The sequence below is a fragment of the Macaca nemestrina genome, chromosome 2 (assembly GCF_043159975.1).
Source record: "Macaca nemestrina isolate mMacNem1 chromosome 2, mMacNem.hap1, whole genome shotgun sequence".
NCBI classification, from domain to species: domain Eukaryota; kingdom Metazoa; phylum Chordata; class Mammalia; order Primates; family Cercopithecidae; genus Macaca; species Macaca nemestrina.
In genome coordinates, this window is record NC_092126.1 from 164278812 (window position 1) to 164305174 (window position 26363).

The 26363-nt window shown below is 41.0% G+C and overlaps 1 protein-coding gene across 1 annotated transcript; it reads right to left on the reverse strand.

The window, feature by feature from the left end:
* Window positions 1–25866, reverse strand: LOC105470341 (protein O-glucosyltransferase 1). The gene is made up of 11 exons (XM_011722202.3): window positions 25711–25866; window positions 24930–25020; window positions 23395–23538; window positions 17116–17251; window positions 14375–14496; window positions 8853–8912; window positions 7290–7389; window positions 5215–5273; window positions 3532–3699; window positions 2672–2728; window positions 1–2221 (listed from the first exon to the last, which is right to left on the reverse strand). The coding sequence occupies exons 1-11, from the start codon at window positions 25793–25795 to the stop codon at window positions 2065–2067; spliced, it is 1179 nt and encodes a 392-aa protein (XP_011720504.1). The 5' UTR covers window positions 25796–25866; the 3' UTR covers window positions 1–2064.
* Window positions 25867–26363: the final 497 nt, after the last annotated feature.

Consider the following 26363-nt stretch of genomic DNA (forward strand, 5'->3'; position numbering starts at 1 on the left):
TGAATAACATTTGCTGTATTTAAAGACAAAGATGCTCTTATTGGCTCTTCAAAGGGCAAGTGAGGATTTACATTGATCCAATTCTTACAGTCTTATCTAATCATCCTTTGGAGCCAGTAACAATCTGTATATAGGATCCAGTTAAGCCAACTGTCTCCATTCCTCCATCCATCCACCCACCCACCAGTTCTTTGGGATCTATTCTGTATGAGGCACTGTGCTGGATCCTGGAGACATCAAGATGAGTAAAACTAGATTCTCACCTATTAATAAGTTCACAGAACAGTAGGAGAAACAGTCAAGCAACTACAGTGATGTCATATAATACAGGCATAAGCAAAGTACTATGGTAGCCCCTTACTGCCTTGAGGAATGAATGAAAGGAGTCAGAAAGAAGGTGATGTTTGAGCTAAAACTTGAAGCTAAATGGGAAACATTCCCAGGGAAATGAATCTTCAGCTCCTAATATAAAGGATAGTAAATTTTGTTCCTATTTTAATGAGAGGAAATTAAAATTCAGAGACAATGCTTACACCTAGTAGGGCCTCATAGTGACAAGGCAAAACCATAGTACAACTCAGAAATCTGGACTGCCTATAGACAGACTCACAGCACCTAAGAACACAGTCCCTGTGCATTGCTAGTACTAAACAAAACACACACACACACACACACACACACAAATCCAACTTTAAACATCTGCTTATTCCATGAAATGATCTTGCCAAGCATGTTCAACTTCTCTAAGAAGGTCAACAGACTTAAAATTTTGTGGAAAAGAGTTTAAAAAGCCTAATAGATTTCTGACAAATGGAATGTCTGATAATTATGTGACTGAATCTCACATTTACTAATTCTGAAACTAGTTAATACCAAATAGGTCTTAAGAGACAAAAGAAGAGAGGTGATTTCTCTGTGGAAAGGGTGGGCCTAAGGGTCAAGGATAGTTCTAAGTCATCAGACTCCAGAGTTTTAATCTAAATATTTTTCTTCATTTTATACTATGTTAGAAAGAGCACCCTGAGATATTAAACTACTACCCAAAACATCTTTTTCAAAATGGGAAAAAAGGAAAAAGGAGGCACTCCAACATGGATTTGCACTAAAACAAACATCTCCTATATATTTGAAGTTGAAAGCTCTTAACTACCAAATGAACGGCACATTCACATATGAAGACTTCTTGTGGTTCCTGCAAGACAGTGAGAGTGTGAATGACCCCTGCTGTGGCCAATTTAAGAAGGAAAAATATTAAAGGTATGCAAAGGGTGAGGAAGAGCTGCTGCTCTATGTATAGTTCCATTAAAGAATGAGGACTACTTCCTAAATTTATTAAGAGGCTTTGTCTTTTTTTTTTTCTTTAGAGAGACATTAAGAAGTAGGGCATGAAGGCACAAAAAGGGAACCCAAAATCCAATTGCAATAATTACTCATGCAATTGGCCTCTTTATATGTGGCATTATAGAAACCTCCTGAGTAACAGAGTTTATGGTTTTACAAAAGAGAACTCCTATATCACTGCATGGCATGACTACCGCTTCCTTAGACCATTCAGAGAATGATCCCCAAGTATTTTTCATAAACCCCATAGGATTTCCTACATTAAAATAAAGTGACAGAGATCACACCTAGGATAATTTCACAATTCCAGCAATGAGTTGTACTACTTCCAAATGATGAATTTTCTGCTCCAAATAATGGGACAAAGGGCATCATCACATGGACATGGTCAATTTCACAGTGGTGGATACATACAGGTGGATGATCTGAGGCACAAGCTGTGATTGGTCTTAAGAAAATGAAAGGTAGAATTGGGTTCAAAATCCACATCTCATGATTTCTGGTCCTTATTCATCCAAAAAGTTGAACTGCTTCATATCAGTGTGTTAGACACATTTTAAATCTTTCTCAAGAGTTGCTCTGGGTGCAGCATGATAAGGAAAACCAGGTATTTGGCTTGATAACAGGTATTCAAGGTATAGGTGCCAAGCTTATGGTAAGCTTCTCACCGTAGGATATCTGAGATCTGTTGCCACAAAGAGGACTATGGTCCTATGATGACTACTATAGTTCAGTTTTCAACATTTTGGGAATAATTTGATCATAACCTTTCCTTCTTGTTACATTGTAAGACAGGAATTTAGAGTATTCACTCAAGAGGTTCTCCCAGTAACAGGTGATGTCATCCATCTGCAAGTGGTTCCTAATAAACTGGCTTCCCCTAGAGACAAGATTTAACAAGAAAATGTTAAAGCACAGAATTTAATAATAATAACAGTCTGCATTTGAGTGCTCACCTTGTGCCAAGCATTATTCAGCATTTTATATAAATTAATTCATTTGAGCCTCAAGAACCCACCATATGGCAATCATATCCACATACATGCATGTAGCAATAGAACTTAACATCTTTTTCCTTTAAAACAACTTATAAACAGCCAAGGTTCATACCTGTTTAACTACCTCAAAGATTTTAGTCTACTTCTATAAAGCTTGGGCATATGCAGACGTGTGTATATGTTTCCCCCCAGGACGGCTTTAGTTCTGAATTATCTCCATACGATGAGGATAAAATACAGATATCACCATGATAACAGTATTCAGGTAACTTTGGCTAGGGCATAATGGGGATGACAAAGTAAAATGGAAAGGGAAAATGAACAAAACTCACCTTTCAGCAATCTCTTGAGCTACATCATCATTTGCTTTTACAAATTGTAACAGCTCTCTAAAATGAAAAGAATTTTAGATTCTGAAATGTAGACCAACTTCATTAGCACTAAGTCAGAAAGACCATATAGATTGAGGTCTATGGATAATTTTAGGTATGTGGATGGTGGATTATTTCCTTAAAGCAAAGATATCAGGGTTCTCTCAAGAACAAAATAATAAAAAAAAAAAAAACCCACACACTGATTAAAGATACCCTATTGTAGATTTGGGACATATTTGAGAAAATACAGAAGTTACATTATATATTTACATATATTTTGTGTACGTATATTTTACAATATATTATATATTTATATTTATCTTACATATTTATATATAAATATATTTTTATATATAGAAAAATATATATATACACACAGATATCACCATCATAACAATATGCAGATAACTCTGGTCCTTCTCTATACCTCTTCCTTGTTCCTCCCATCATGAGAGGAAATTTGCCGAAGCTTCACTTGAATCAATTCTCACGCTGTATCTGAAAATCCTTTTGACAATATAATAAGATTGAATATCCCTATCTTTAGTCTTGGAGAGATTAGAGCTTTTTAACTTCATTTTGTCTGAATGTTTCATTTGAAACCAGTATTAAAGTGCTTTTTCAAATTAAATTCCACTTATAGCCTACTTGGATAATAATGCAATACTATGTATGTAAACCAAGAGGAAAAAAAGCTTTCAATGGAAAAAAATCATAGGACTAAATGTCTTACATGACTGGTTTTAAGGCATTAAGGCATTTTTAAAAGCAGATTGGAAGGGTCTTTAGAAACTCTGCATTGGGGGATAACTGCTTACTGGACATTGGAGAGATCTGTTTTGACTGGGATATAGTGAACCCATGGCTTCAGCTGTGGATAGAAGAATTCTAGCCACTCGTCACCAACATGGAAAACAAGTGAGCCACACAGGAAGAGATGTTTAAACCGGAAACTTGCAGCTACACCTCGAAAATTAAACAGATACCTGGGGAAAAAAGAGCAAAATACACTTGATACTATATGCCTGCTGCCACAAATATGACCTTTTATGCTTATTCTCCCCTCCCCTTCTTTCATGATTCCTCTCCACTCTCTTTCCACTTTGAGTTTTCAAGGACACATTGTATGTTCCTAAGGGGTTTCTATCAACTCTTTGCTTTGCCAGGGCTAGGACTACAGGTTGTTCTGGGAATGTCAGGGTGAGGAAAAATAGGGGATTATTTTCTCCAGACAGAGCTAGATAGGGTCAGGAGCTGGGTGCCGGCTAGAGTGTATACAGGGCTCAGAAGGAAATGACAGTTTGTAGATTTGGAACATATTTGAGAAAATAAATGTTCAATGGTAAACATAAAATATAAAGAGTGAAAAAAAAAATTCCCAAGCTTTTCTAGGCCTAACGTCTCTAACTAGTCATGGCCTCCCAAAGCCTTGTTTTTCCTCTAGTGTACCCCATCTGCTCAAAGGTCTCCACTGCTTCCTAGACATCACCCTCTTCTCTTAAAGTATAGAGCAATGGTCCCCAACCTTTTTGGTACCAGGGACTGGTTTCATGGGAGACAATTTTTCCATGGATGGGCAGTGTGGGGGAGATGATTTTGGATGAAACTGTTCCACTTCAGATAATCAGGCATTAGATTCTCATAAGGAGCACGCAACCTCGATCCCTTGCATGCGCAGTTCACAATAGGGTTTGATCTGATCAGAAGGCAGAGCTCAGGTGGTAATGCTCACTTCCCCACTGCTCACCTCCTGCTGTGCAACCCAGTTCCTAACCGACCAGTACCATGGCCGGGGATAAGGGCCCTCTGGTATAGAGAGGAGAATGAGGAAAACCTAATCAATTTTCAGAGATTGCCCACAGGGAAAAAAAAAAAAAAAAGGCTGTCTTCTCAGCATTTCTCATGCATGCACCTGTCTCCAACCAGAGTTGCTTTCACCATGTAGATCCTACTCTGTGTGTCACTGGCATTCCTAACTCTGAGCCACCCCCACCACTGCTGCCCTCCTCTAGACCTGGTTTTACCTGTTCATCGAATTCTTAGTCCCAGAATTTTATTTTATTTCTCTTAAAGACAGGGTCTCACTATGTAGCCCAGGCTGGTCTTGAACTCTTGGGCTCAAAGGATCCTCCTACCTCAGCCTCCCGAGTAGCTAAGACTACAGGAGCATGCCAGCACACCAGGATAATAATTCTAATACTTATTAACTGAGAAATATTTATTCTAACTTCAACTATTGAGTGGGTGGGGCATATGGAGAGGTAATTACATTACTGTGATTGCTAGCTAGCATGCAGCTATCTGTTGTTCTGTTCTACAGATGTTCCATTCTTCTCTACAGTCCCCGTAGAACTCAGGTCAGTGCATACAGGCCCTCAGAAAAAGCCAGTGAAATGCATTAATGCAACTTTCATTTACTCCAGCTGGGCCTTTATATTAAAGTTCTCACCCAAAGTGAAGCTATTTCAAAAGCAGTATGGAAACCATACTGGAAATCTTACTTGTACTTGCAGTGATCGACAAGATGGACATCCTTAGCAGCTGGCTTTCCTAAGGTATCCTTTAAGTGGAAAGGAAGTTATTAGTATTAGCAGCAACAGCATTTATTGTGATCACTGTGCAGCAAGCATTGTTAAACATTTCATCAACATTACCTCATTTAAGCTTCATAATCAATATACTCAGGAGACATTATTATTCCCATTATATAAATGCAGAAGCCAAGGCTTCGGAAGTTGAGATTTGCTCAAGGTCAATGTGGCTCTAAATAGAAGACAGAGTTTTAACCAGGGCCTGTCTGATTTCAGAGTTTAAGCTCACCTAAAGCCATGTTGCCCTTCTTTGAATTCAGATGTCACAGCCCGCAGCACACTTCACTCTGTATAAATTATGTATGCAGAGAAGATCCCAAGTGCTGGCTGATAACCTTAGGGGTGTATACAGCCCATGCTCAAATTATGTTGGGCATGCAAAGTATTTTTTAAAAAAATCAAATCATTGCCAACCTTTATAGGTGGTAGGATATTTCTCGCAAAAATCCAGATTTCCAATCTTTCTTGGGGAATAAAAAGGATGATCTGGCAAACTGGGCTCTTACTAACACTTGGAAGTGTTAGTATTCTCTCTTGCTCACCTACTGATATCACCTGCTGGTCCCTGGGGACATCTGAGTTTGAGATCCCCATGTACACTCCATCTACCTTAGCAGATGGTAAACTCCTTGATGAGGGGACAAGTTTTGTTTGCTTCTGCAGCCTCCCACAGTAGATGCTAACAATTTGTATTCTAAATGAATACATTTTTCATATTTTTATTATTTAATAAAGTTTTGTAAGCTCACTTGCTCCTATCTGATTAAAAAACTGTATGAAATAATACATACACCTCAGATTTACTTAGTTTTCTCCCAAGAAGTCTAAAGCTTTTTCTCATAGCATCCTCATATGGTATATGGAAATGTCATATAAAGGAAGGTTAAGGCTTTAATTTCTTTGATTAAGGCAAAAAGCCATAGAGTTAAGAGGAAAGAGTGGACTGTAAACCAATGGTCCCATTTCTGGCTTCACCTTAGAATCACTTGAAAAGTTTTAAACAAATGAAGATTCCTGGACACCAGCCCCAGAGATTCTGACTCATTTAATTCATTTTTTAAAGCTCTCTGGTTGTACTGCACAGCCAGGGTTGAGACCATTAATTTAAACCAGGGGTTGGCAAAGTATGACCCATAGGCCAAATCTGACCCACTGCTTGTTTTTGTCATGGACTAAGAAATTTTTACATTTCAAATGGTTAAAAGAAAAGGCAAAAGAAGAATATTTTATGACAAAATTACATGAAATTCAAAATTCGGTGCCCATAAATAAACTTTTAATTTTTTAATTTATTTTATTATTATTTTTTTTTTTTTGAGATGGAGTCTTGCTCTGTCACCAGGCTGGAGTGCAATGGCACAATCTTGGCTCACTGCAATCTCTGCCTCCCAGGTTCAAGCGATTCTCCTGCCTCAGCCTCCCGAGTAGCTGGGATTACAGGTGCGTACCACCATGCCTGGCTAATTTTTGTATTTTTTAATAGAGACAGGGTTTCACCATGTTGTCCAGGCTGGTCTCAAACTCCCGACCTCAAGTGATCCACCCGCCTCAGCCTCCCAAAGTGCTGGGATTACAGGTGTGAACCACCATGCCCGGCCATAATAAAGTTTTTATAAGAACACTGCCAGGCTCATTCATTTACACACTGCCTATGGCTGCTTTCATACTACTGCTGGCAACTACAACAGAGACCATATGACGTGCAAAACCTACAATATTTACTATTTGGCCCTTCCTGGAAAAAGTTTGTGACCCCTGGTTTAAACCTTCAAAGTAGTGCAATATACTAGTCATAATATGGCCAGAAAAGCAATGTAAGTTTGAAAAAGGAGAATTTACATATATGCTAATGCTGGTTCATGGAACTTTCTTTACATTCACCTCACCACTGAGAGGAAACCTAATCTCAAATTCTACCCAGGTGGCAATGTTCTTTGAGTGAGAACGTTCACTGCTGTAGTTCTAGTCAGATGACTGGTGATTACTTTCATAGATTTCCAGGCCTGGTTTTTGGTGTATTCCGCATCAACAAGTTTTGGATTTTTTCGAGACAGAAGAATGAGAGGATCTCGTTCTGGACTTGTCCTATAAAAGAAACACGTGACATAAAACTGTGTGGCCTGTATTAGAATACTGTTCCCAATCCCTGAAAGGTGAGCAGGACTAGGACCCAAGGCAATGACTCTGCACAAATGGACAATTCACTGGTGCCGTGACAGCAGAGGAGAGGTACACTGGGTACTGCAGCCTCTAGGTTGTCCAGGGCTGGTCCCCTCTGTACCTTTAGGGTTCGAGAGTGCTTGGCCCTTCTTTGTCTGCGTTTGGTCTTAAAGGGTATGTTGTTCAGGTCACTATAGTCAAATTCCAGGGATGATTTCCCTTTTAGGAAAGTTCATGTAGCTTCTATAATCACTGGTGCTTATAACTGTGAGGCTAGCTAGTCACCACTCACTAAAACAGCTACATGACCTTTGTTATGTACACTCTGTACAGTCCAGTATAATATTTAATTTTTTAAAAATGCACAAAAACCAAAGGGCTTAAAAACCTAATGACTATATGTGGAAAAATTTCTAGTGATGTTCCAGGTAGCAGAGGGTCTTGACATGTGAGGCATCATGGATTCCTTGATAATTTGTTAAGAACTATGAACCAACCTCCTCTCCTTCCCAGAAAAATGCACATATCCCCACATAATTTCAAGGGAGTCCTAAAACTCTTGAAGTCCAGACATGGTCCCCAAGTTAATTTGTGACTTCAAGATTTAAGAATCAAAGAAGTTGGTAAGAAACAGGACATAGTAACTGGATAATCCATTTACCTCCTAAAGTCTATCTCCCAAGCGAAGAGGAGGGTGAAGAGAGAGTATAATCTCTGGCAAGGCCTCACTTGCTAAAACTACAAAACCCTTCTCCCTTCATGGTCTTTTCTATTCATCTACTCCACAGATACTTATCGTATATTGACATGCTAGGAACTGTTATTGGCACTGGGACTATGGAACTGAACACAGGGTCCTTCTACTACCTTTGCCATTTTTCTCTTCTCTTTCCTCCCTGCTCTCTTCTTCATTTTCAGCAGTCTCAGTCTGTGCTCTTAACTACTATTTGGCAGCCACATGTTCTGATAAAAAAGGCAGTTAAGAAATATGGTGTTGAGTCCTGCTCTGCATTAACCAGCAGAGTGACCGTGGCATGATCATAAGCTACTAGAAACTGATCATAAGCTACTCCTAGGGACTGTAAGAAGACACCCATCTGTTGTGTTTGACATCACACAATCAATGCCCAACACACTTGTAACACTATGTAAAATATCTGCTAAATGACTGAAGTGGATGAACTTTACTTCTTTGAATATCAACTCAATCAATGGCGATTTGGGCAAATAATGTGAATTATTCTCAAATCTAAAATTGTGATTCCACATTTCTTTCTTTGTTATCTTAGCTTTCCCTTTGAACTACAGAGCTTGTCATACCCTCAAGGTTACTTATATTTTACATTACTTGGAAGAATGTATTTGTAAAATGTCAGAAAATAATTCACCTTGATCCTCGAAAATATGCTGTAGAGTTTTTCTTTTTCCATGGCCACTGTGCTGCTGACCTAAGAATACAGAATTTAATTAGTTTTAATATATCTTTTTCAACTATGTAAGAATGTGCTTTAACCATTTCTGAAGATTAGTTCAGAGCTTCATATTTCTAAATAAGTCTAATCAAAGCTACTCAAAAGAAAAAGCCCTAAAGGACACTTTGTTTCCTTTTGCTACCATTTCATGGCTCTGGAGGTGCTACTCAGTTGTATCTACAAATCTACTCCCCATTAACAAGTTAACAACATTGAAAGAAAAGCCCCCAAACCGTGAAGGTCATGATTAGGTCTCTTTATAATTTGGCAAATGTGAATTTCCTCTGTACCTTAAGTAGGGTGCTACTGATGAAATTAATTATGTGAACAAAACTGCAAAAAAATAAAAAAGCATCAGAAATGGAATGAAAGGGAAATCACTCTCATTTTATGTTTTGCATAGGTGGGAAGTGTCATCGGATTTAGTCTGATATTTGAAAAGCACCTTTGTATTCTTAAAGCCAGACTAAGTGCTCCATAAAGATGAAGTCCTTGAAACTCAGATCTCAGTACACATTACCACGGCCAGCCTTCCTTACTGAAACTGCTAGCTCACAGATGCATCATTCTTAACTTGCTTCGTAGGAACCCTCCCTGTACAGAAGTCTGCACAGCATCTTCCTCTGAAAAAGGAGGGGAAGGCTGAACTGAAGTTAATGAGGGATTGGTGGGCTGTATTACAGTAATGGAGAAACTCAGGATATAAACTTTCTAGGCATAGATCCTTTTCAGATACATATAATGTCATGCTGCTCATTTTCACTCAGCTGAGAATGCACTCAGTATCTTCCAGGTCCTCAGACCTCCACCCTCAGCCAACCTGGCTCATCCTCTGGCCTTTTCTGGATGGATCACCTTTACCTGATTCTCCAGTCTTAAGGCCAGAACGATCTTGTTTACCTCCTACTTCTTCCTGCCCAAGCAGAGACACTATAGCACTGGATTTTTGTTGTTTTGTTTTTAGTGGAAAATATTTCATGCTCCTCATGCAAAGTTCTCATGAAAAAGCATAAAGATAAAAGTAAGAAGTCCTCTGGAATCTCCCCGTCCACAGGTAACAATGTAACATTTTAGCCAAGAATTTACTGGCAATCATTTCTTCATATTAGTAGCTTTCAACTGGGGGTAATTTTGCCCTTCCCTCCCACCCAGGGGACATTTGGCCATGTCTGTAGACATTTTTGATTGTTACTACTAGGGGACTGCTACTGGCATTTAGTGGGTATAGATCAGAGATCAGAGATGCTGCTAAACAATCCTACAGTGCTCAGGATAGCTCCCAGGACAAAGAATTATCCAGCCCAAAATGTCAGCAACACTAATACTGAGAAACTTTGCTCTATGTAACAGAGGTCACACCATACATACTGTTAGGTAACAATCATTTTTTATTTTTTTGAGACAGAGTCCCACTCTATTGCCCAGGTTGGAGTAGAGTGGCGCATCTCTGCTCACTGCAACTTCCACCTCCCAGGTTCATGCCATTCTCTTGCCTCAGCCTCCCGAGTAGCTGGGACTACAGGCACCCACCACCACACACGGCTAATTTTTTGTATTTTTAGTAGAGATGGGGTTTCACCGTGTTAGCTAGGATGGTCTCGATCTCCTGACCTCATGATCCGCCCGCCTCGGCCTCCCTAAGTGCTGGGATTACAAGTGTGAGACACCGCGCCCAGCCCAGGTAACAATCTTAATAGGAAATATAAATAATAATAACAGCCAACATCTATATAGCACTTCACTATGTTACAGACATTGTTATAAGTGCTTTGTAAATATAAAATCATTCTCACTATCTTAAGAGGTAGATTTTATGATCCCTAGTTTACAAATGAGGTCCTTCAGAGGTTAAGCAACTTGCGCAGAGTCATGCAGCTAATAAGAGCCAGGATTTGAACGCAGAGCTTTTAAAACCTACACTGCCTTTCCATTCATGCACCATGTTCCATTTTATAACCTCTGGCAAAGACTCACTGCAAAAATTCCATTTTACAGTCATATTATGATTCACTTCATCCTTTATTGATGGGCTTTTGGGTAGTTTCCAACTTTCTGCTCTAAGAAACAACATGGTAGTAAACATCCTTGTACACAAATCTTTGCACACTTGTCTAATTCCTTAGGATACATTCTAGATGTGAAACAGCTGGGTCAAAGGATACACAGTATACATTTCCAATTTTGATACATATTGTCAATCTATCTAACAAAAAATGTATCAATTTATACTCAAAGTTACTTCTCTTTATTTCCTTTGTTCCTGGGGAAGCTGTGTTTAATATACATACACAGGACCCAAACTGTGTATCACTGTTCTCTCTCTTTCATTCTCCTAACCTACCCATCCTCCCTCAAAAGACCTAGGTTAGGACTTGTTTCTCCAGGCAAGTGCTAACAGTGGCCACCACAGCCTGGTGCTACCCCAGCCCTCTTTTTCAAACTCTCTCTGACAATAACAAATGAAATATTTAATCTGTAAAGAACAATGAACTCTTCTACAGAGTCAAATATAAATCAGTGGGCACAAACTCCCAAAATATCAGAAAAATAGAATGGAAAATGGCAGGCAGACATCAGTGCAGATGGATAAACAAGCAGATTATTAAATTTTCAAGGTAACCAATGAACATCACTAGAGATTCCAAACGGAGGGTTCTAAAAAACAAAATGGCAATTCTATAACCATGAATAAATTCAATTGAATAAAATAGGAAGGTATCGAAAGAAAAAAAGCATTCATATAAGATTATACTTTAAAACATTCTATCTGCCTAAAAATTGTTTACTAGTTTACATGGGGGAAAATGGTATTAATAACTACATGGTGGAGTAACTGGATAACACCTTGACCCCAGGAGTTTGAGTCCAGCCTGGGCAACATAGTGAGATCCTGCCTCTTAAAAATAAACAAATAAACAAATAAATAAAGTGACTGCTTCATATGTACTGACATGGAAAGATTACTTAGATACACCAATAAGTTAGGGGGAAAGTTGCCTAAGTTATACATATTTGTAAAATTTTATGAGCATATATAGGTTTCATAATCAGTTAAAATGTTTTTAAAGATTTTAAAAACAAGGTAGCTGCATGGCAGGTGGGAAAAGAGCTACAAAAAGAAGAATGTGAAAAGGGTATTTGCAAGTACCTGAGGGGGTGGGGTGGGGGAAAGGATTAGAAAACCAAGGCCAAGGCCAAGAATAACTTAGGGAAAAAAAAGTTTAAAACCTTTTTTCCAGCTTAGTGTGGTGGCTCATGCCTGTAATCCCAGCACTTTGGGAGGCCAAGGGGGGAGGATCACTTGAGCCCAGGAGTTTGAGATCAGGCTGGGAAACATAGCAAGACCTGTCTCTACAAAAAATTTTAAAAAACAACCAACAAACAAAAAAAAAACTTACCTTTTTCCCCCGTCTCAAAATTATGTTCAAAACCCAAAAATAAACAAGCAATGACAGTCTCAATGTCAGGAAAACACAAGGAATATTAACCAGTAAAGAAGGTTGCATAAAGCACTTGGAAACCAGGACTTTAGGCCTAGATTTGCTTCTGACCTTGACCAGATCACTAAACCTTTCTGTGCCTTCATTCCCTTATCCCTGAAATTAAGGGCTGGACAAAGACAATTTCTAGTTCCAGTTCTGTAAAATATGAGACTGTTATTATTTTTTTAAATTTCCAAATTATACCCACTGGAGAAGTTTGTTTTTTAACAAAGGGCTCTACCCACCACTGAGGACTGCAGCCCTGTACGCTTCTTCAGGAGGGGAATATTCCCTTAACCCTCTTTGAACCTTCAGCCACACTTGGGAGAGGTGATAGGTATTTATGGAAACAAGGTTGAATTGTTTGCTTTCCTTATACCTGAAAGAAGCCCTATAATGACTGTGTTTCTGGAAGTTCCCTAATTAAGCACCAAAGTTGTTTGAATCATGATGTAAAATGTAGCTAGTTAAGAAATACCTACAGCTTGGATGAGCTACACAATCTAAATTCTGAAATGATAGCAGGATGGAGTCAACAGGCCAAGGCATGTCTCAGTCATGAATCAGAGAGGATCTGGAATAAGCTTGTACTTGAGATGCTTATGGAACATTTATGCTCCCTCAGCCTTGCCTAAAGTATTTCGTTCTTAATTGCCAAGTACGTTTATATTCTTCCAAATAATTTTCTATCCCCCACATGACACGGTCATTCATTTTTTCTTACTATGAAAGAACACACTCTTATTTAAAGAATCTTAAGTATAGAAAAACTGAAAATACTGACAGTGGCTCACACTTGTAATCCCAGCACCCAGTGGGTGGATCACTTGAGGCCAGGAGTTCCAGACCAGCCTGGTCAACATGGTGAAACCCCATCTCTACTAAAAATACAAAAAATTAGCCGGGTGTGGTGGTGCATGCCTGTAATCTCAGTTATTCAGGAGGCCGAGGCAAGAGAATTACTTGAACCCAGGAGGCAGAGGTTGCAGTGAGCCGCGATAGCACCACTGCACTCCAGTCTGGAGACAGAACATGACTCTGTTGCAAAAAACAATTAAATTAAATTAAATTTAAAAAATAAAAATTTAAAATAGAAAACAAAAGTCTCGTGGCTCAAGCCTGTAATCCCAGCACTTTGGGAGGCCGAGACGGGCGGATCACGAGGTCAGGAGATCGAGACCATCCTGGCTAATACAGTGAAACCCCGTCTCTACTAAAAATACAAAAAACTAGCCGGGCGAGGTGGCGGGCGCCTGTGGTCCCAGCTACTCGGGAGGCTGAGGCAGGACAATGGCGGGAACCCGGGAGGCGGAGCTTGCAGTGAGCTGAGGTCCGGCCACTGCACTCCAGCCCAGCGACAGAGCAAGACTCCGTCTCAAAAAAAAAAAAAAAAAAAAAAACAACAAAAGTCCCTGACAATCCCTTGCAAAGAGGCATTGCTGATAGTTTAGGATGGACTATTCAGCCCTTTTCTATGGATATGTAAACATTATTAGACATATACAAAATTGCTTATGTTACAGTTTTCTGTCCTTAATTTTTAACTTAAAAATTAGTTACTTAAAAGTAAATAGGCTGGGTGTGGTGGCTCACGCCTGTAATCCCAGCACTTTGGGAGGCCGAGGTGGGCGGATCACCTGAGGTCAGGAGTTCGAGACCAGCCTGACCAACATGAAGACACCCCATCTCTACTAAAAATACAAAATTAGCTGGGTGTGGTGGCACATGCCTGTAATCCCAGCTACTCAGGAGGCTGAGGCAGGAGAATCACTTGAACCTGGGAGGCAGAGGTTGCGGTGAGCTGAGATCGTGCCATTGCACTCCAGCCTGGGCAACAAGGGTGAAACTCCGTCTCAAAAAAAAAAAAAAAAAAAAGTAAACAATTGGTTATATTCTATGGCTTATTTCAAGAAAACCCAGAAAGAGGAAAAAATAAAACTTCTTTAAAGCACCTACCTTACCAGATCTTCTCTGAAGAGATCCCACCGTCCAAGACCTGTAGGATAAATTGGCCAAACAGCAGGTCCCCCTTCCCAAAATGTCCAAGCAGGATACATGATATCATGGTACTCTGATGTCTTCAACAAAAACAGACAGGTCGTTCTAAATCAGTCTTGGAATAGAGTGAAAAGAGGCAACTGCAATCATGCCACTGGATCTGGACAGCCTTGGTTTAGTGTCACATTGCCAAAGATATATTTTCCCTATTTTCCAAAGTCTAGCCTGTAGACATTAAAAGGCAAAAGTGACTATGGATTAAAAGTCATGGGCTCACTGAATTCCAGAATTTAGAATCACATTAAAGGTCAACATTTTTAGTTCCCCCAAATTCTGTTTTCCTAGAGGATATATAATGTTAAGATTTTCAATTTAAGGAAACAATATGCCCAATTCTGAATAATCACAGAGCTCTCTCATTGTTTGACTATTACGCTTAAGAGTTTACACTGTCTTACCAGTTTTTGGTTATTTCCCAATGGGTTTTTTTGAGAGCAAGAGCCAAGAAATACAGTGCAATGGTTAAGAGTGTGGGCTCCTGACGTGGATCATATGGGTTTGGATGCTGACTCCACCTCTTTATAGCTCTAGGCAAGTTACTTAATGGTTTTATGCCTCAGCTTCCTTATCACTGTAATGGAGGAAACAATAATATCAATAATATGATCTACCTAAAAGGCTTATTTTGAATATTAAATGAGTTGATACACATAAAAATCTTAGAACAGTATCTGGCACATTTTATGTACTTCATAAATATTAGCTAGTGTTATCTCATACTATGGCACTGTTGGGCTCACATTGATTGGTCAATACATTCTTGGTTATTCATCGATCATGGTCAGAAGTATGGATGAGCAGAAGGAGAGGAAGAGGTGTTATCACATCTTTTTAAAGAAGTTTGAGGCTGGGCACAGTGGGTCACACCTGTCATCCCAGCACTTTGGGAGGCCGAGACAGGTGGATCACCTGAGGTCAGGAGTTCGAAATCAGACTGGTCAACATGGTGAACCCCTGTCTCTACTAAAAAATACAAAACAAAACAAAAAAAATAGCCGGGCATGGTAGCAGGTGCCTATAGTCCCAGCTACTCGGGAGGCTGAGGTGGGGAATCGCCTGAACCCAGGAGGTGGAGGTTGCAGTGAGCCAAAGTCGCGCCACTGCACTCCAGCCTGGGCAACAGAGTGAGACTCTGTCTCAAAAAAAAGAAAGAAGTTTGAAACCATTTGTTCCTTTTTTTTTTTTTTTTTTTTTAAATCCACCTGCCTCGGCCTCCCAAAGTGCTGGGATTACAGGCATGAGCCACTGTGCCTGGCCTCCATTTGTTCCCTTTTTATGGTTACTTCTGTTCAAAATCTGGCCACTGATTAACCTCTAACTCTACTGTTTCTTCCACTGGAAATACATGCACAATATGCTGTTTGCTGTCTCTCAAATATGTAAAAAAAAAGATGTGATTCATCAACCACCTTAAACATAACAGCTATTCAATAGAAGCTGCACAATTAACTATAAAGTTGACAGAGTAAAACCCTCCCTTGGAAACTAGAAGTCACTGATTTAAAAAACAGGAGGGAAGTAAAGATGAACGGAAAGTTAGTATACCGATGGTCATACTTTATTATCTGCAGAAACAATAGATAGATAACAAACACGAAGTCCCTACTGACTTACATGGGAGCCTCTATCTGTTCTTCTGGGTGAGTTTCACGACAAACAATGGAACCAAGCACTTTTGAGAAATGAGGCTAGATCATGGGAAATGCAACACAAATGTGGCCTCTGCCCACTTGCAACACAGGAAATAAAACAAGTCTAGGGAGAAAGTAAACTGTGATAAAGAAAAAGTGGGGATAAAAGGTCCCTCTGCTTTGGACAAACCAAATCAGAGATAGTGTTCCTTTCCCCAAATTCCATGGGGTTTTCCTCAATTCACTCTTACCCCATAGAATCTTCCATCCAGTCTCTTCTAGCCTTTCCACCCCCACCCCCAAATGCTTTCCTTGTCTCTGGGGAACCAAGGCCCATCCCTGGCGATGCAACATGTACATGAACCTGAGCACTGACAAGATATTCCTTGCCCCAATTCCCTAAGCCTACAGGTGTGTCCTAGCTACTCCAATCTTCCATAATGAGTCTAAAAGATCACCCCCTTGCATAGCCCTCTAGGTTATCTCTGGCCTATCCCTTCAAGGCACTGCCTGCACACACATCGTGTGGAGTTATCTGGCACCTTCAGGTTCACTTTTAGCCATGCTGGGCCCCTGGAATATGGTGACAAATGGGACAGATGATACCCAGCACTATGGCTGAATATATACATAGTAGGAGCTCAATAAACTTTTGGAATGAAGGTGCTCCCTAACTCTAAGCTTTCTTGGACTCCTTCCTCCCATGCTCTGTAGGATCTTCGGGACCCACCTCTAATTCCTGTAGGTTTCTCAGGCCTCTCACGCCCTAGCCTCCATCTCTAGCCCTATAGACACTCAAGCAATCTTACATGACTTACCGGTTCTCAACTTCCTCTCCTCTGTCTTTTTGCTCAATCACTGTGACGCTAATAGAGACACAGACCCATTTCTGTTCCTCAGTCCTCATCCTTACCATTGCCCATCAGACTATGTCACAGGACAATGATCTCATGCTCATAACTTAGAGGACCACCCTCCATCCACCCATGTGGCTCTCCCTGTACTTACCTTACTGAAGGAGAAGACTGGGATGGCAGGCTCCATCCATTTAGGAACCTGAGGATAATCTCGTACATTGATCACCATCTCCATGTCAGGGAGACGCCCAATCACTTCCAAAATAAAGTGCTCAACACCACTACACCTGTCAACCAGACATACCATAAATTCAGCAGAGCAGTGCCTGCAGGCTCTACGACAAGGTGAGGTCCCATTCACATTTTAAAGTAAGACAACTCAGTGTTCCAGATCATCAGCCTACTGCAAAGTTCCCTGAAAGCAATGCTTCTAAAGGGGTCATTCTGCTTTTTTGCGTTGTGCAAGTTCACTCCTAGCTAAGCTGCTCCAGCTTAAAATACTTAATAAAATTTTCCAAATAAATCATCATAGCTTTGAAGGGAATATTATTGCTACTTCTACCACTTTATTCATTCTTCTTTTCTTTATTTCCCTTATATGGCATCATTTAATTAGTAGACAAGATACAAACTCTCGTAACAGGTGAAATAGCTAATTTTCTACCTGTGTTCCTTTGGCTTTGCTTCTCACAGACACCATTTTTATTTCATTATAATTAAGTCTCCTAGTTTATGAGAACAGATAGAAAACCTTTCATCATCTTCAACCTGAATAAAGAACACTATCAAAATCAGTTCTGCAAGCCAGAAAAAGTGTTATATACAGAATCATAAACACTGTAACATAGCTTTCTGACTAGATTCCCTGGGAATCCTCAGAGGATTTCTTGAAAGAAAAAGAAGATACACTGACAGTTTAGCTGGTTTCTGCCTCATTCTTTGAGGTCCTGACCAGTACAATGCTAGAGGCAGCATTCAAAGGCTTGATCAAAATTTCCTGGCAGCATGGAAATGACTGATTTAAAATATTGTTTTACTACTTGGGCGACTTAGGCAGAAGGTTCTTTGAGCCCGAGAGTTCTAGACCTGCAACATAGTGACACAGTAGGCAATGTAGTGAGATCCCCCAGCAAAAAAAAAAAACAAGTGTTTTTTATATATAGGGAGATAATTGCAAAAAATATCAACGGTTCACAAACATAGGAAAAGATGCTCAACTGTATTAATAATAAAGAAATATCAACGAAACTAGATACCAATTTTACCAATCGGATTGACAAAGATCAAAAGTCCAATAGTGCAGTGTTGGTGAGGGTGTGAGATCTATTTCCAGCATATGATATATGAGCTATGGAAGTGTTTAGCCTCTTTGTAGGACAATTAGCTTCTATTTACCAAGATTTCTCTCTTTTTTTTTAAATTTTTTTATTTGAGGCAGGGTCTCTTTTTCTGCCATTCAGGCTGAAGAGTACAGTGGCATGATCATGGCTCACTGTGGCCTCAAAAATCCTAGGAGCAAGCAATCTTCTCACCTCAGCCTCCTGAGTAGCTGGGACTACGGGTGTGTGCCATCACACCTGGCGTGTGTGTGTGTGTGTGTGTATGTGTGTAAAGACAGAGTCTTGGTATGTTGTCCAAATTGATCTTGAATTCTCGGGCTCAAGTGATCCTCCCACCTCAGCCTCCCAAAGTGCTGGGATTACAGGTGAGAGCCATTGTGCCCAGCCTATTTATCTATCTATCTATCTATCTATCTATCTATCGATATATATACGTGTGTATATATATATATATATTATTTTTTTTGAGATGGAGCCTCGCTCTGTGGTCCAGGCTGGAGTGCAATGGCACAATTTCAGCTCACTGCAACCTCTGCCTCCTGATTTCAAGTGATTCTCCTGCCTCAGCCTCCTGAGTAGCTGGGATTACATGCACAGGCCACCATGCCCAGCTAATTTTTGTATTTTTAGTAGAGACAGGTTCTCTCCAGGTTGGCCAGGCTGGTCTCGAACTCCTGACCTCAGATGATCTGCCCGTCTCGGCCATCCAAAGTGCTGGGATAACAGGCATGAGCCACTGCACCCAGCCTATTTATCAAGATTTTAAAATGACATTAATTGGCCTAGTTATTATACTTCTAGGAATTTAGCCTACATATATATTTACATGAGTGTTCACGGTAACAAGGATATTCACTGCAGCATTGCTTGCATTATCCAAAAAGCAAAGGGATGTGGTGAGGGATAATCTAAATGTCCATTGATAGAGGGCTGAATAAAGAAATCCATATAATAAATTATTATACAGCCATGAAAAAGTGAGGCGTTCTCTATGGACTCTTATGGAACAATCTCAAAATCTACTGTTATATGGAAAAGACATCTAAGTGCAGAACAGAAGATAGAGCACGTTTTAGTTCCTTGATAAGTCTAGATGCTTGTATATGTATAGACTATTTCTAGAAGGATATACAAGACACATAATTCTTATTGTTTTTTGAAAAGAGGTCTCAGGGACTAGCGGTCTGAGGTGGAAGAGAAACTTCCTTTTCACTGAGTGTCTTTTGGAGGTATCCAAATATTTTAGCATGGTAAAATAGTCATTGGCTGCCTGAAGGTGGGGCATGGGGAGGAGAGGGAGACAGGGAGATGCAGGAGAGAGGGACTGCAAAGAGGCAGCCAGCCTCCAGCCTGGGTGACAGAGTGAGATTCCCTCTCAAAAAAAAAAAAAAAAAAGGATCGTATCTAGACCCAGAAAGATATTATTTCTAGCTATATGGGAATCTTCCGGATATCATACCACTCTGTGTATTTCATTCAGGATTGTGTTTTGGAATACTGCATTCTATTCGTATTTTGTCCCTCTCTGTTTTTTATTTTACCATGCTAAAATATTTGGATATTTTACATATCCAAAGTGCATGTAATATTCTTTGACACTAGAAGAAAAAAATCTAGTTAAAAAGTTTTTTAAAAGTTGCAGTACAATTTATACATTACAGCTAAAACACTCATATTTCTTTCACTTTTGGCTTTTAATTTAATTTAATTTTTTATTTTTTGAGATGGAGTTTCATTCCTGTTGACCAGGCTGGAGTGTAATGGCGTGGTCTCAGCTCACTGTAACCTCTGCCTCCCAGGTTCAAGCAATTTTCCTGCCTCAGCCTCCCAAGTAGCTGGGATTACAGGTGCCTGCCACCATGCCTGGCTAAATTTTTTTGTATTTTTAGTAGAGTCGGGGTTTCACCATGTTGACCAGGGTGATCTCGAACTCCTGACCTCAGGTGATCCACTCGCCTTAGCCTCCCAAAGTGCTGGGATTATAGGTGTGATCCACCACGCCCAGCCACATTTGGCTTTTAAAATAGTACTCTCTTATATAATTCCATTTATAGAAAACTCTAGAAAATAATCCATAATTCGAGAAAGTAGTCATCAGCTGCCTGAAGGTGGGGCATGGGGAGGAGAGGGAGACAGGGAGATGCAGGAGACAGGGACTGCAAAGAGGCAGAAAGAATATTTTGGTTGTGATGGAAGGTTCATTATCTTGGCATAAACATACATGAAGACTTAGTGTACACTGTAGGTTTTATTTTTAATTGATAAATAATAATTGTATATATTTACAGGATCCAATGTAATGTTTTGATACATGTTTACATTGTGGAATGAGTATATCAAGCTAATTAACATAGCCTCACATACTTTTTTTGTTGTGGGAACATTCTATACTTCACATGTAATTTATGTTAACCATACCTCAATAAAGCTGTTATTAAAAAATACTATTACAACTCAGTTTTGAAATGACTTGTCTCTAGAATTAGATAAATCTCTGGTTCCTCTGCTCATCCTTGAAATGTGGAGTTTATATTTCATTTTATTCAAAACTGAATTTTTAAAATGTCACATAGGTTTCTGAAACTGGATAGATTAAAAGTATCTAGACCTGCCTGTAATCCCAGCACTTTGGGAGACTGAGGCAGGTGGATCACAAGGTCAGGAGTTTGAGATCAGCCTGATTAACAAGGTGAAAACCCGTCTCTACTAAAAATATAAAAATTAGCCAGGCATAGTGGCAGGTGCCTGTAGTCCCAGCTACTCAGGAGGCTGAGGCAAGAGAATCGCTTGAACCTGGGAGGTGCAGGTTGCAGTGAGCCAAGATCACGCCATTGCACTCCAGCCTGGGTGACAGAGTGAGATTCCCTCTCAAAAAAAAAAAAAAAAAAAAAAAAAAAAAAAAAAAATCGTATCTAGACCTAGAAAGATATTATTTCTAGCTATATGGGAATCTTTAAGATATCATACAACTGTGTGCATTTCATTCAGTATTGTGTTCTGGAATACTGCATTCTATTTGTATTTTGTCCCTCTCTGTTTTCCCTAGTTGTACGTGTAGCTAGGATAGGGAACTTTCAGTGTCATTGGAAATATACATTACTTTATTGCTAATGAAATGTACTGTACTCCCTTCAGAACATTTCTAAGCTCATGATTATGATCAAAATGTTCTGAGCTCAGGAAGAAGAGAATTGTGCCTTTCAGAAACTTTGAAAGCATTTCATTTCATTTGGCAATTGTTCAGCAAACTATTAAACACTGGGTAAGCTTTCAAAGTCCAACAATGTCTATATTCTTATTTTCTTTCTCATTTGTAGAAATTAAAAATTCCCCCAGACTCACAATTTATATTTAAAGTCTCTATTATTGAGTCCCAAATAACAAAACAAATGTCTGTTTAAAATACCTTAATGATTTTTTCCTCTACAACCTTATTTCCCCTGATATCTGATAGCCAAAGGGTAACTGATTTCCTCAGGGTTGTGGGATATTAAATAATCTTTCTTTTTCATTGTTCTTCTTATTATTTATTTGAGACAGGTCTCGCTTTGTCACCCTGGCTGGAGTGCAGTGGCATAATCATGGCTTCTGCAATCTTGACCTCCTGGGCTCAGGTGATCCACTCACTTCAGTCTCCCAAGTAGCTAGGACTACAAATACATGCTACCACACCCAGCTAATGTTTGTATTTTTTGTAGAGATGAGGTTTTGACATGTGGCCCAGGCTTGTCTTGAACTCCTGAGCTCAAGCGATCTTCCTGCCTTGACTTCCCAAAGTGCTGGGATTATAGGCACAAGCCACCATGCCCAGCCTGTTTTCTTGTTTACATTTATTTATTTATTTATTTATTCACTCTTGCTGCCCAGGCTGGAGTGCAATGACGCAATCTCAGCTCACCGCAACCTCTGGCTCCCGGGTTCAAGCAATTCTCCTGCCTCAGCCTCCTGAGTAGCTGGGATGACAGGCACGTGCCACCACACCCAGCTAATTTTGTATTTTTAGTAAAGACAGGGTTTCTCCATGTTGGTCAGGCTGGTCTCGAACTCCTGACTTCAGGTGATCTGCCCGTTTTGGCCTCCCAAAGTGCTGGGATTACAGGTCTGAGCCACCACACCTGGCTTACTTTACATATTTACAAGAGTAAATATTAAATTGTTACAAAGTTGTTATTAAATACAAATAATACAAATCTTTATGTAAAAATTGATAATTTTTTTGCAACTCTGCACATTTATTTTACTTTTAATGACAGAATAGGGATTGTTTAGAAAGATTCTCTTACATAAGGGAATATTATGCCCTCTGAGTTTTGTATCTTCTAATTTGATAAAGATTTGAGTTAAAAAACAAAAAACAAAAAACTCCAAAATGCAATGCTGGCTAAACTCAACCTCCACGCTCAGCCCATGACCCTCCCTGCCTACCACCCTGCCTTCAGCCAAATGACATGGTACCTCGGGTCTCACACCTGAATTTCTGAAGTCTTGGCTGGCGTAATTTGCAGCACTAGCTACTCCTGTTTTTTATTTTTTATATTTTTTTATAGACAGGGTCTCACTCTGTCGTATTATTTGCCACTCTGTCAGATTATTCGCCATAATCCAGGCTGGTCTCAAACTCCTGGGCTCAAGCAATCCACCACAAAGTGCTGGAATCACAGGTGGGAGCAACCACACCCCATCTAGTTACTCCTCTTGACTCTACCACCTCCCCTTGAATATTCAGTATCTAGAACTACACTGGCCCATGACATTCAACCAATTCCTCCTCCTTCAGTCCAGCTCCCTCCTGCTAGGCCTCATCGGCCTGTATCCTGCTGCTACTGTATCCCAGGGAAGGAGCAGAAGAGGCAGAGCCACCACCAGTGCTACCAGTGATGAGCCAAGTCTCACAGAGGAGACAGGCTTTGAGAGTAGCTCGCAAGAAAAATTCCCAGGCAAGGAGAAGAGCTTGTCACTCTTTCGTAGTCTGCCTGAAATGGGAGGAGGGATCTGCTTGCCAGTCCCATGAATTGGCTCCTCTATAAAAGGGTATCAGGTAAGCCTATATGTAATAAAGTCAGAAGATATATCTACCTCGTAACTCTTACCTTGAGGGGAACATGCAGTCATTTTCCCGGTATAGTCTGTTCTTGATGATCTGATAGTGGGTCCCTAGCTTCCGTCTGACCACCTCTGCCATCATCTTCCTGGAGATGCCTCCTCGGAAAGGAGTTAGATCCTCTTCTATGACACTGGAAAAGAATGGGAGTCATCAGGGAAAGCAGGCCAAGAGAGTGGTGCCATTCCACCTACTTCCTAAGTGCATTTAGGTTTCGTATTAGAGAACACAGTAAGTGGAAGGAAAGAATCGAGGGTGAGAATGAACCGCTCTTCCCTAGAAGCCCTGTAGGTAATCTGAAACATCAACGGCAATAAGGCAATAAAAAGTAAAAAGTGGGTCAATGTCTCTTCTTCCTCCCTCCATCTGGATTGCCCCTCCCTTGGCAGTTCTGTATTCCTCTTTCACCACTCATGCCACACCTGTGTCCTTCTAGTCACTTCAGTCCTCCTGGCATCTCCTCCCAATCCCACAGGAGGTGAAGTTTCTGCCTTACAGTATAGCACGGACTCTCTTGTTCTGGTCTGTCTGGTCCACGCTTTCCCCGATACCCCCTTACTCTGATAGCCTGACAGCAGTAACCAAAATTACACTATTTTATATTCCTTTTAAAGTTGAGTGCATAGTAAGTTTTCAATAAGTATAAGCATCCAGGGAATTTTTTGAGGAGTCAAAAATAACATAAAGCGGAGCTTAAAAGACCCTGTTACTTAGCTGATGAAGAATCTGAGACCCAGAGGAGTTGAAGTGGCTTGGCACAGGGGTAACCAGTGGGAGTACCGGCACTAACACCCAAGTCTGTTTTCAGAGTTATCTATCTACCATACCTCATCCTGGCCCTGAGGTGCATTCTCCCTCTGAGACGGAGTCTCACTCTGTCACCCAGGCTGGGGTGCAGTGGCGTGATCTGGGTTCAATGCAACCTCTGCTTCCCGGGTTCAAGCAATTCTCCTGCCTCAGCCTCCTGAGTAGCTGGGATTACAGGCATGTGCCACCACGCCCAGCTAATTTTTGTATTTTTAGTAGAGACAGGGTTTCCACATGTTGGTCAGGCTGGTCTCGAACTTCTGACCTCAGGTGATCCACCGGCCATGGCCTCTCAAAGTGCTAGGATTACAGGCATGAACCACCATGCCCAGCCTGATGTGCATTTTCTAAAGATAACCATCAGGAAATTTAGGACTAGATTCAGCTATAGATGGGTTTATTTCCTCAACAATATTTATTGAGCACGTACTGAGGGCTAGCACCAGGGAGACAACAACAAATAAGACACAGACCCTGACCTCAGGAAGCTTGCAGCCCAGTGGGAAAAACAGATGCACGTGCACTGAATCCCACAGCCAGTCAGTGGTTAGGCTGAGACCACCTGAGCCTTTCCCATCCCAGGGCATACTTATTCCCTAGAAATAGAAAAACATCCTTGCCTTTCGGACCACTGCAACCAAAATCTCTCGAGGATGTTAGAATACTTCCTGTGACAGCAACTAAACTCTCAAAGACACATCAAAGAAAAGAACTCACCCATGGTAGCAGCTGCAGTTTTGACTTGAACATGGTTCGTAATTCTCCAAAGACCTGTTAATTTGGTCAATAAATACTTTCCATTTTGAACCTTTAAAAAGTGAAGTAAATAAGAGTTTAAAAAAAAAGTCTCCTGAGCGTTATTTGCTAACACCACACAGGCAGAAGCAACAGAAGACCAAAACTTTCAGAAATCCCCTTCCCATCCAACTGATGGAAACGAAACGCCAGGGAGGAATTTTTGTGTGTTCCTCTACCCGGGTGTCAGGTGTCCAAGAAACTGGAAAATTCCCAAGCTTAACGCCCAACCCTCAGAATGCTATGGATAGTGACGCGGACTCTCACTTTCTACTAATCAAATTAAACTCCACAAAGAGGATCGGTTAAAAGCTACAGACAATAAACCCCTCTTCTTCTCTTCTGGCAACGCATATACACACACGCGCGCGCGAATGACATTCGTCCCCATCCCCGACCCTCAGTGTTTCAGGCAGGTCCAGAGTAGCCAAGCACGGGCGACGCCTCCTGCGGGTGAACGGGGAATTCTCTCTCCTCCCTGTCATTCTGAATTCTGGGGGATGGGTTACTCTCCAGGATCCAGAGCAAGAGCAGAGACCCTGGCACTTCACTCTCCGCCGCAAGGCGCCCCGATGCCCTCTGCCCAGATCCGCACTACAGCGGCCACAGCATCTTCCTGGGCGCCGGCCGCGCGGGGGAGCGCCTCGGGACTACGACCAGACCACGAGCCCAAGGGGCAGGCTCGGCACTGCCCGGAGCCCACCTGACTCCTTCTGGCGGCCCTGCGCTGGGGGCAGGAGGAACAACAGCAGCGAGAGCCGAAGCGGCGAGCTAGCCCACCACTCCATCGCCAGCCGACCTGCTGCAGATTCCCCGCCGCGGCGCTGGCGGAAGCGCGGCCCCGCACAAAGATGGCCACCCTGCCTCCTCCCCCCGCACCCCTCCTCCAGTCCCCAGCCTTGAGGCGGAGTTTCCCTGAGAAGGCTGCGCCAGGAAGGTGGGGAGAATAAACCAATGGACCAGTTGCCTATCCTCCCTCCCTGGCATCCCTGGGAAAATAGGTCTGCAGCCAGAAAACTGAAGGTCAGAGAGGGTATGTTTCACAGTTAGTGGCACAACCAAGGCTTGGCATGGAGCCTAGGCTAAATAGTTCTTCTCTTGACATCAAATTGCCTCTTATCAAATAGCATAGATTCGTTGAGCGTGTGTGTGTGTGTGTCTGTGTGTGTGTGTGTGTGTGTGTGTACAGCACAGTTAGACCCAAAGGTTGCAATTAGCATAGCAGGGGTCCCTTTGTAATATGAATTTATAAAAGTTGGGGTGACTTAGACGTAGGGAAAAAAATCAGTGGTGTTAAATAAAGTTTATGGCAGGTCGTTGTTTTGGACTAGGCCTCAAGACAGTAGACAAAATCAG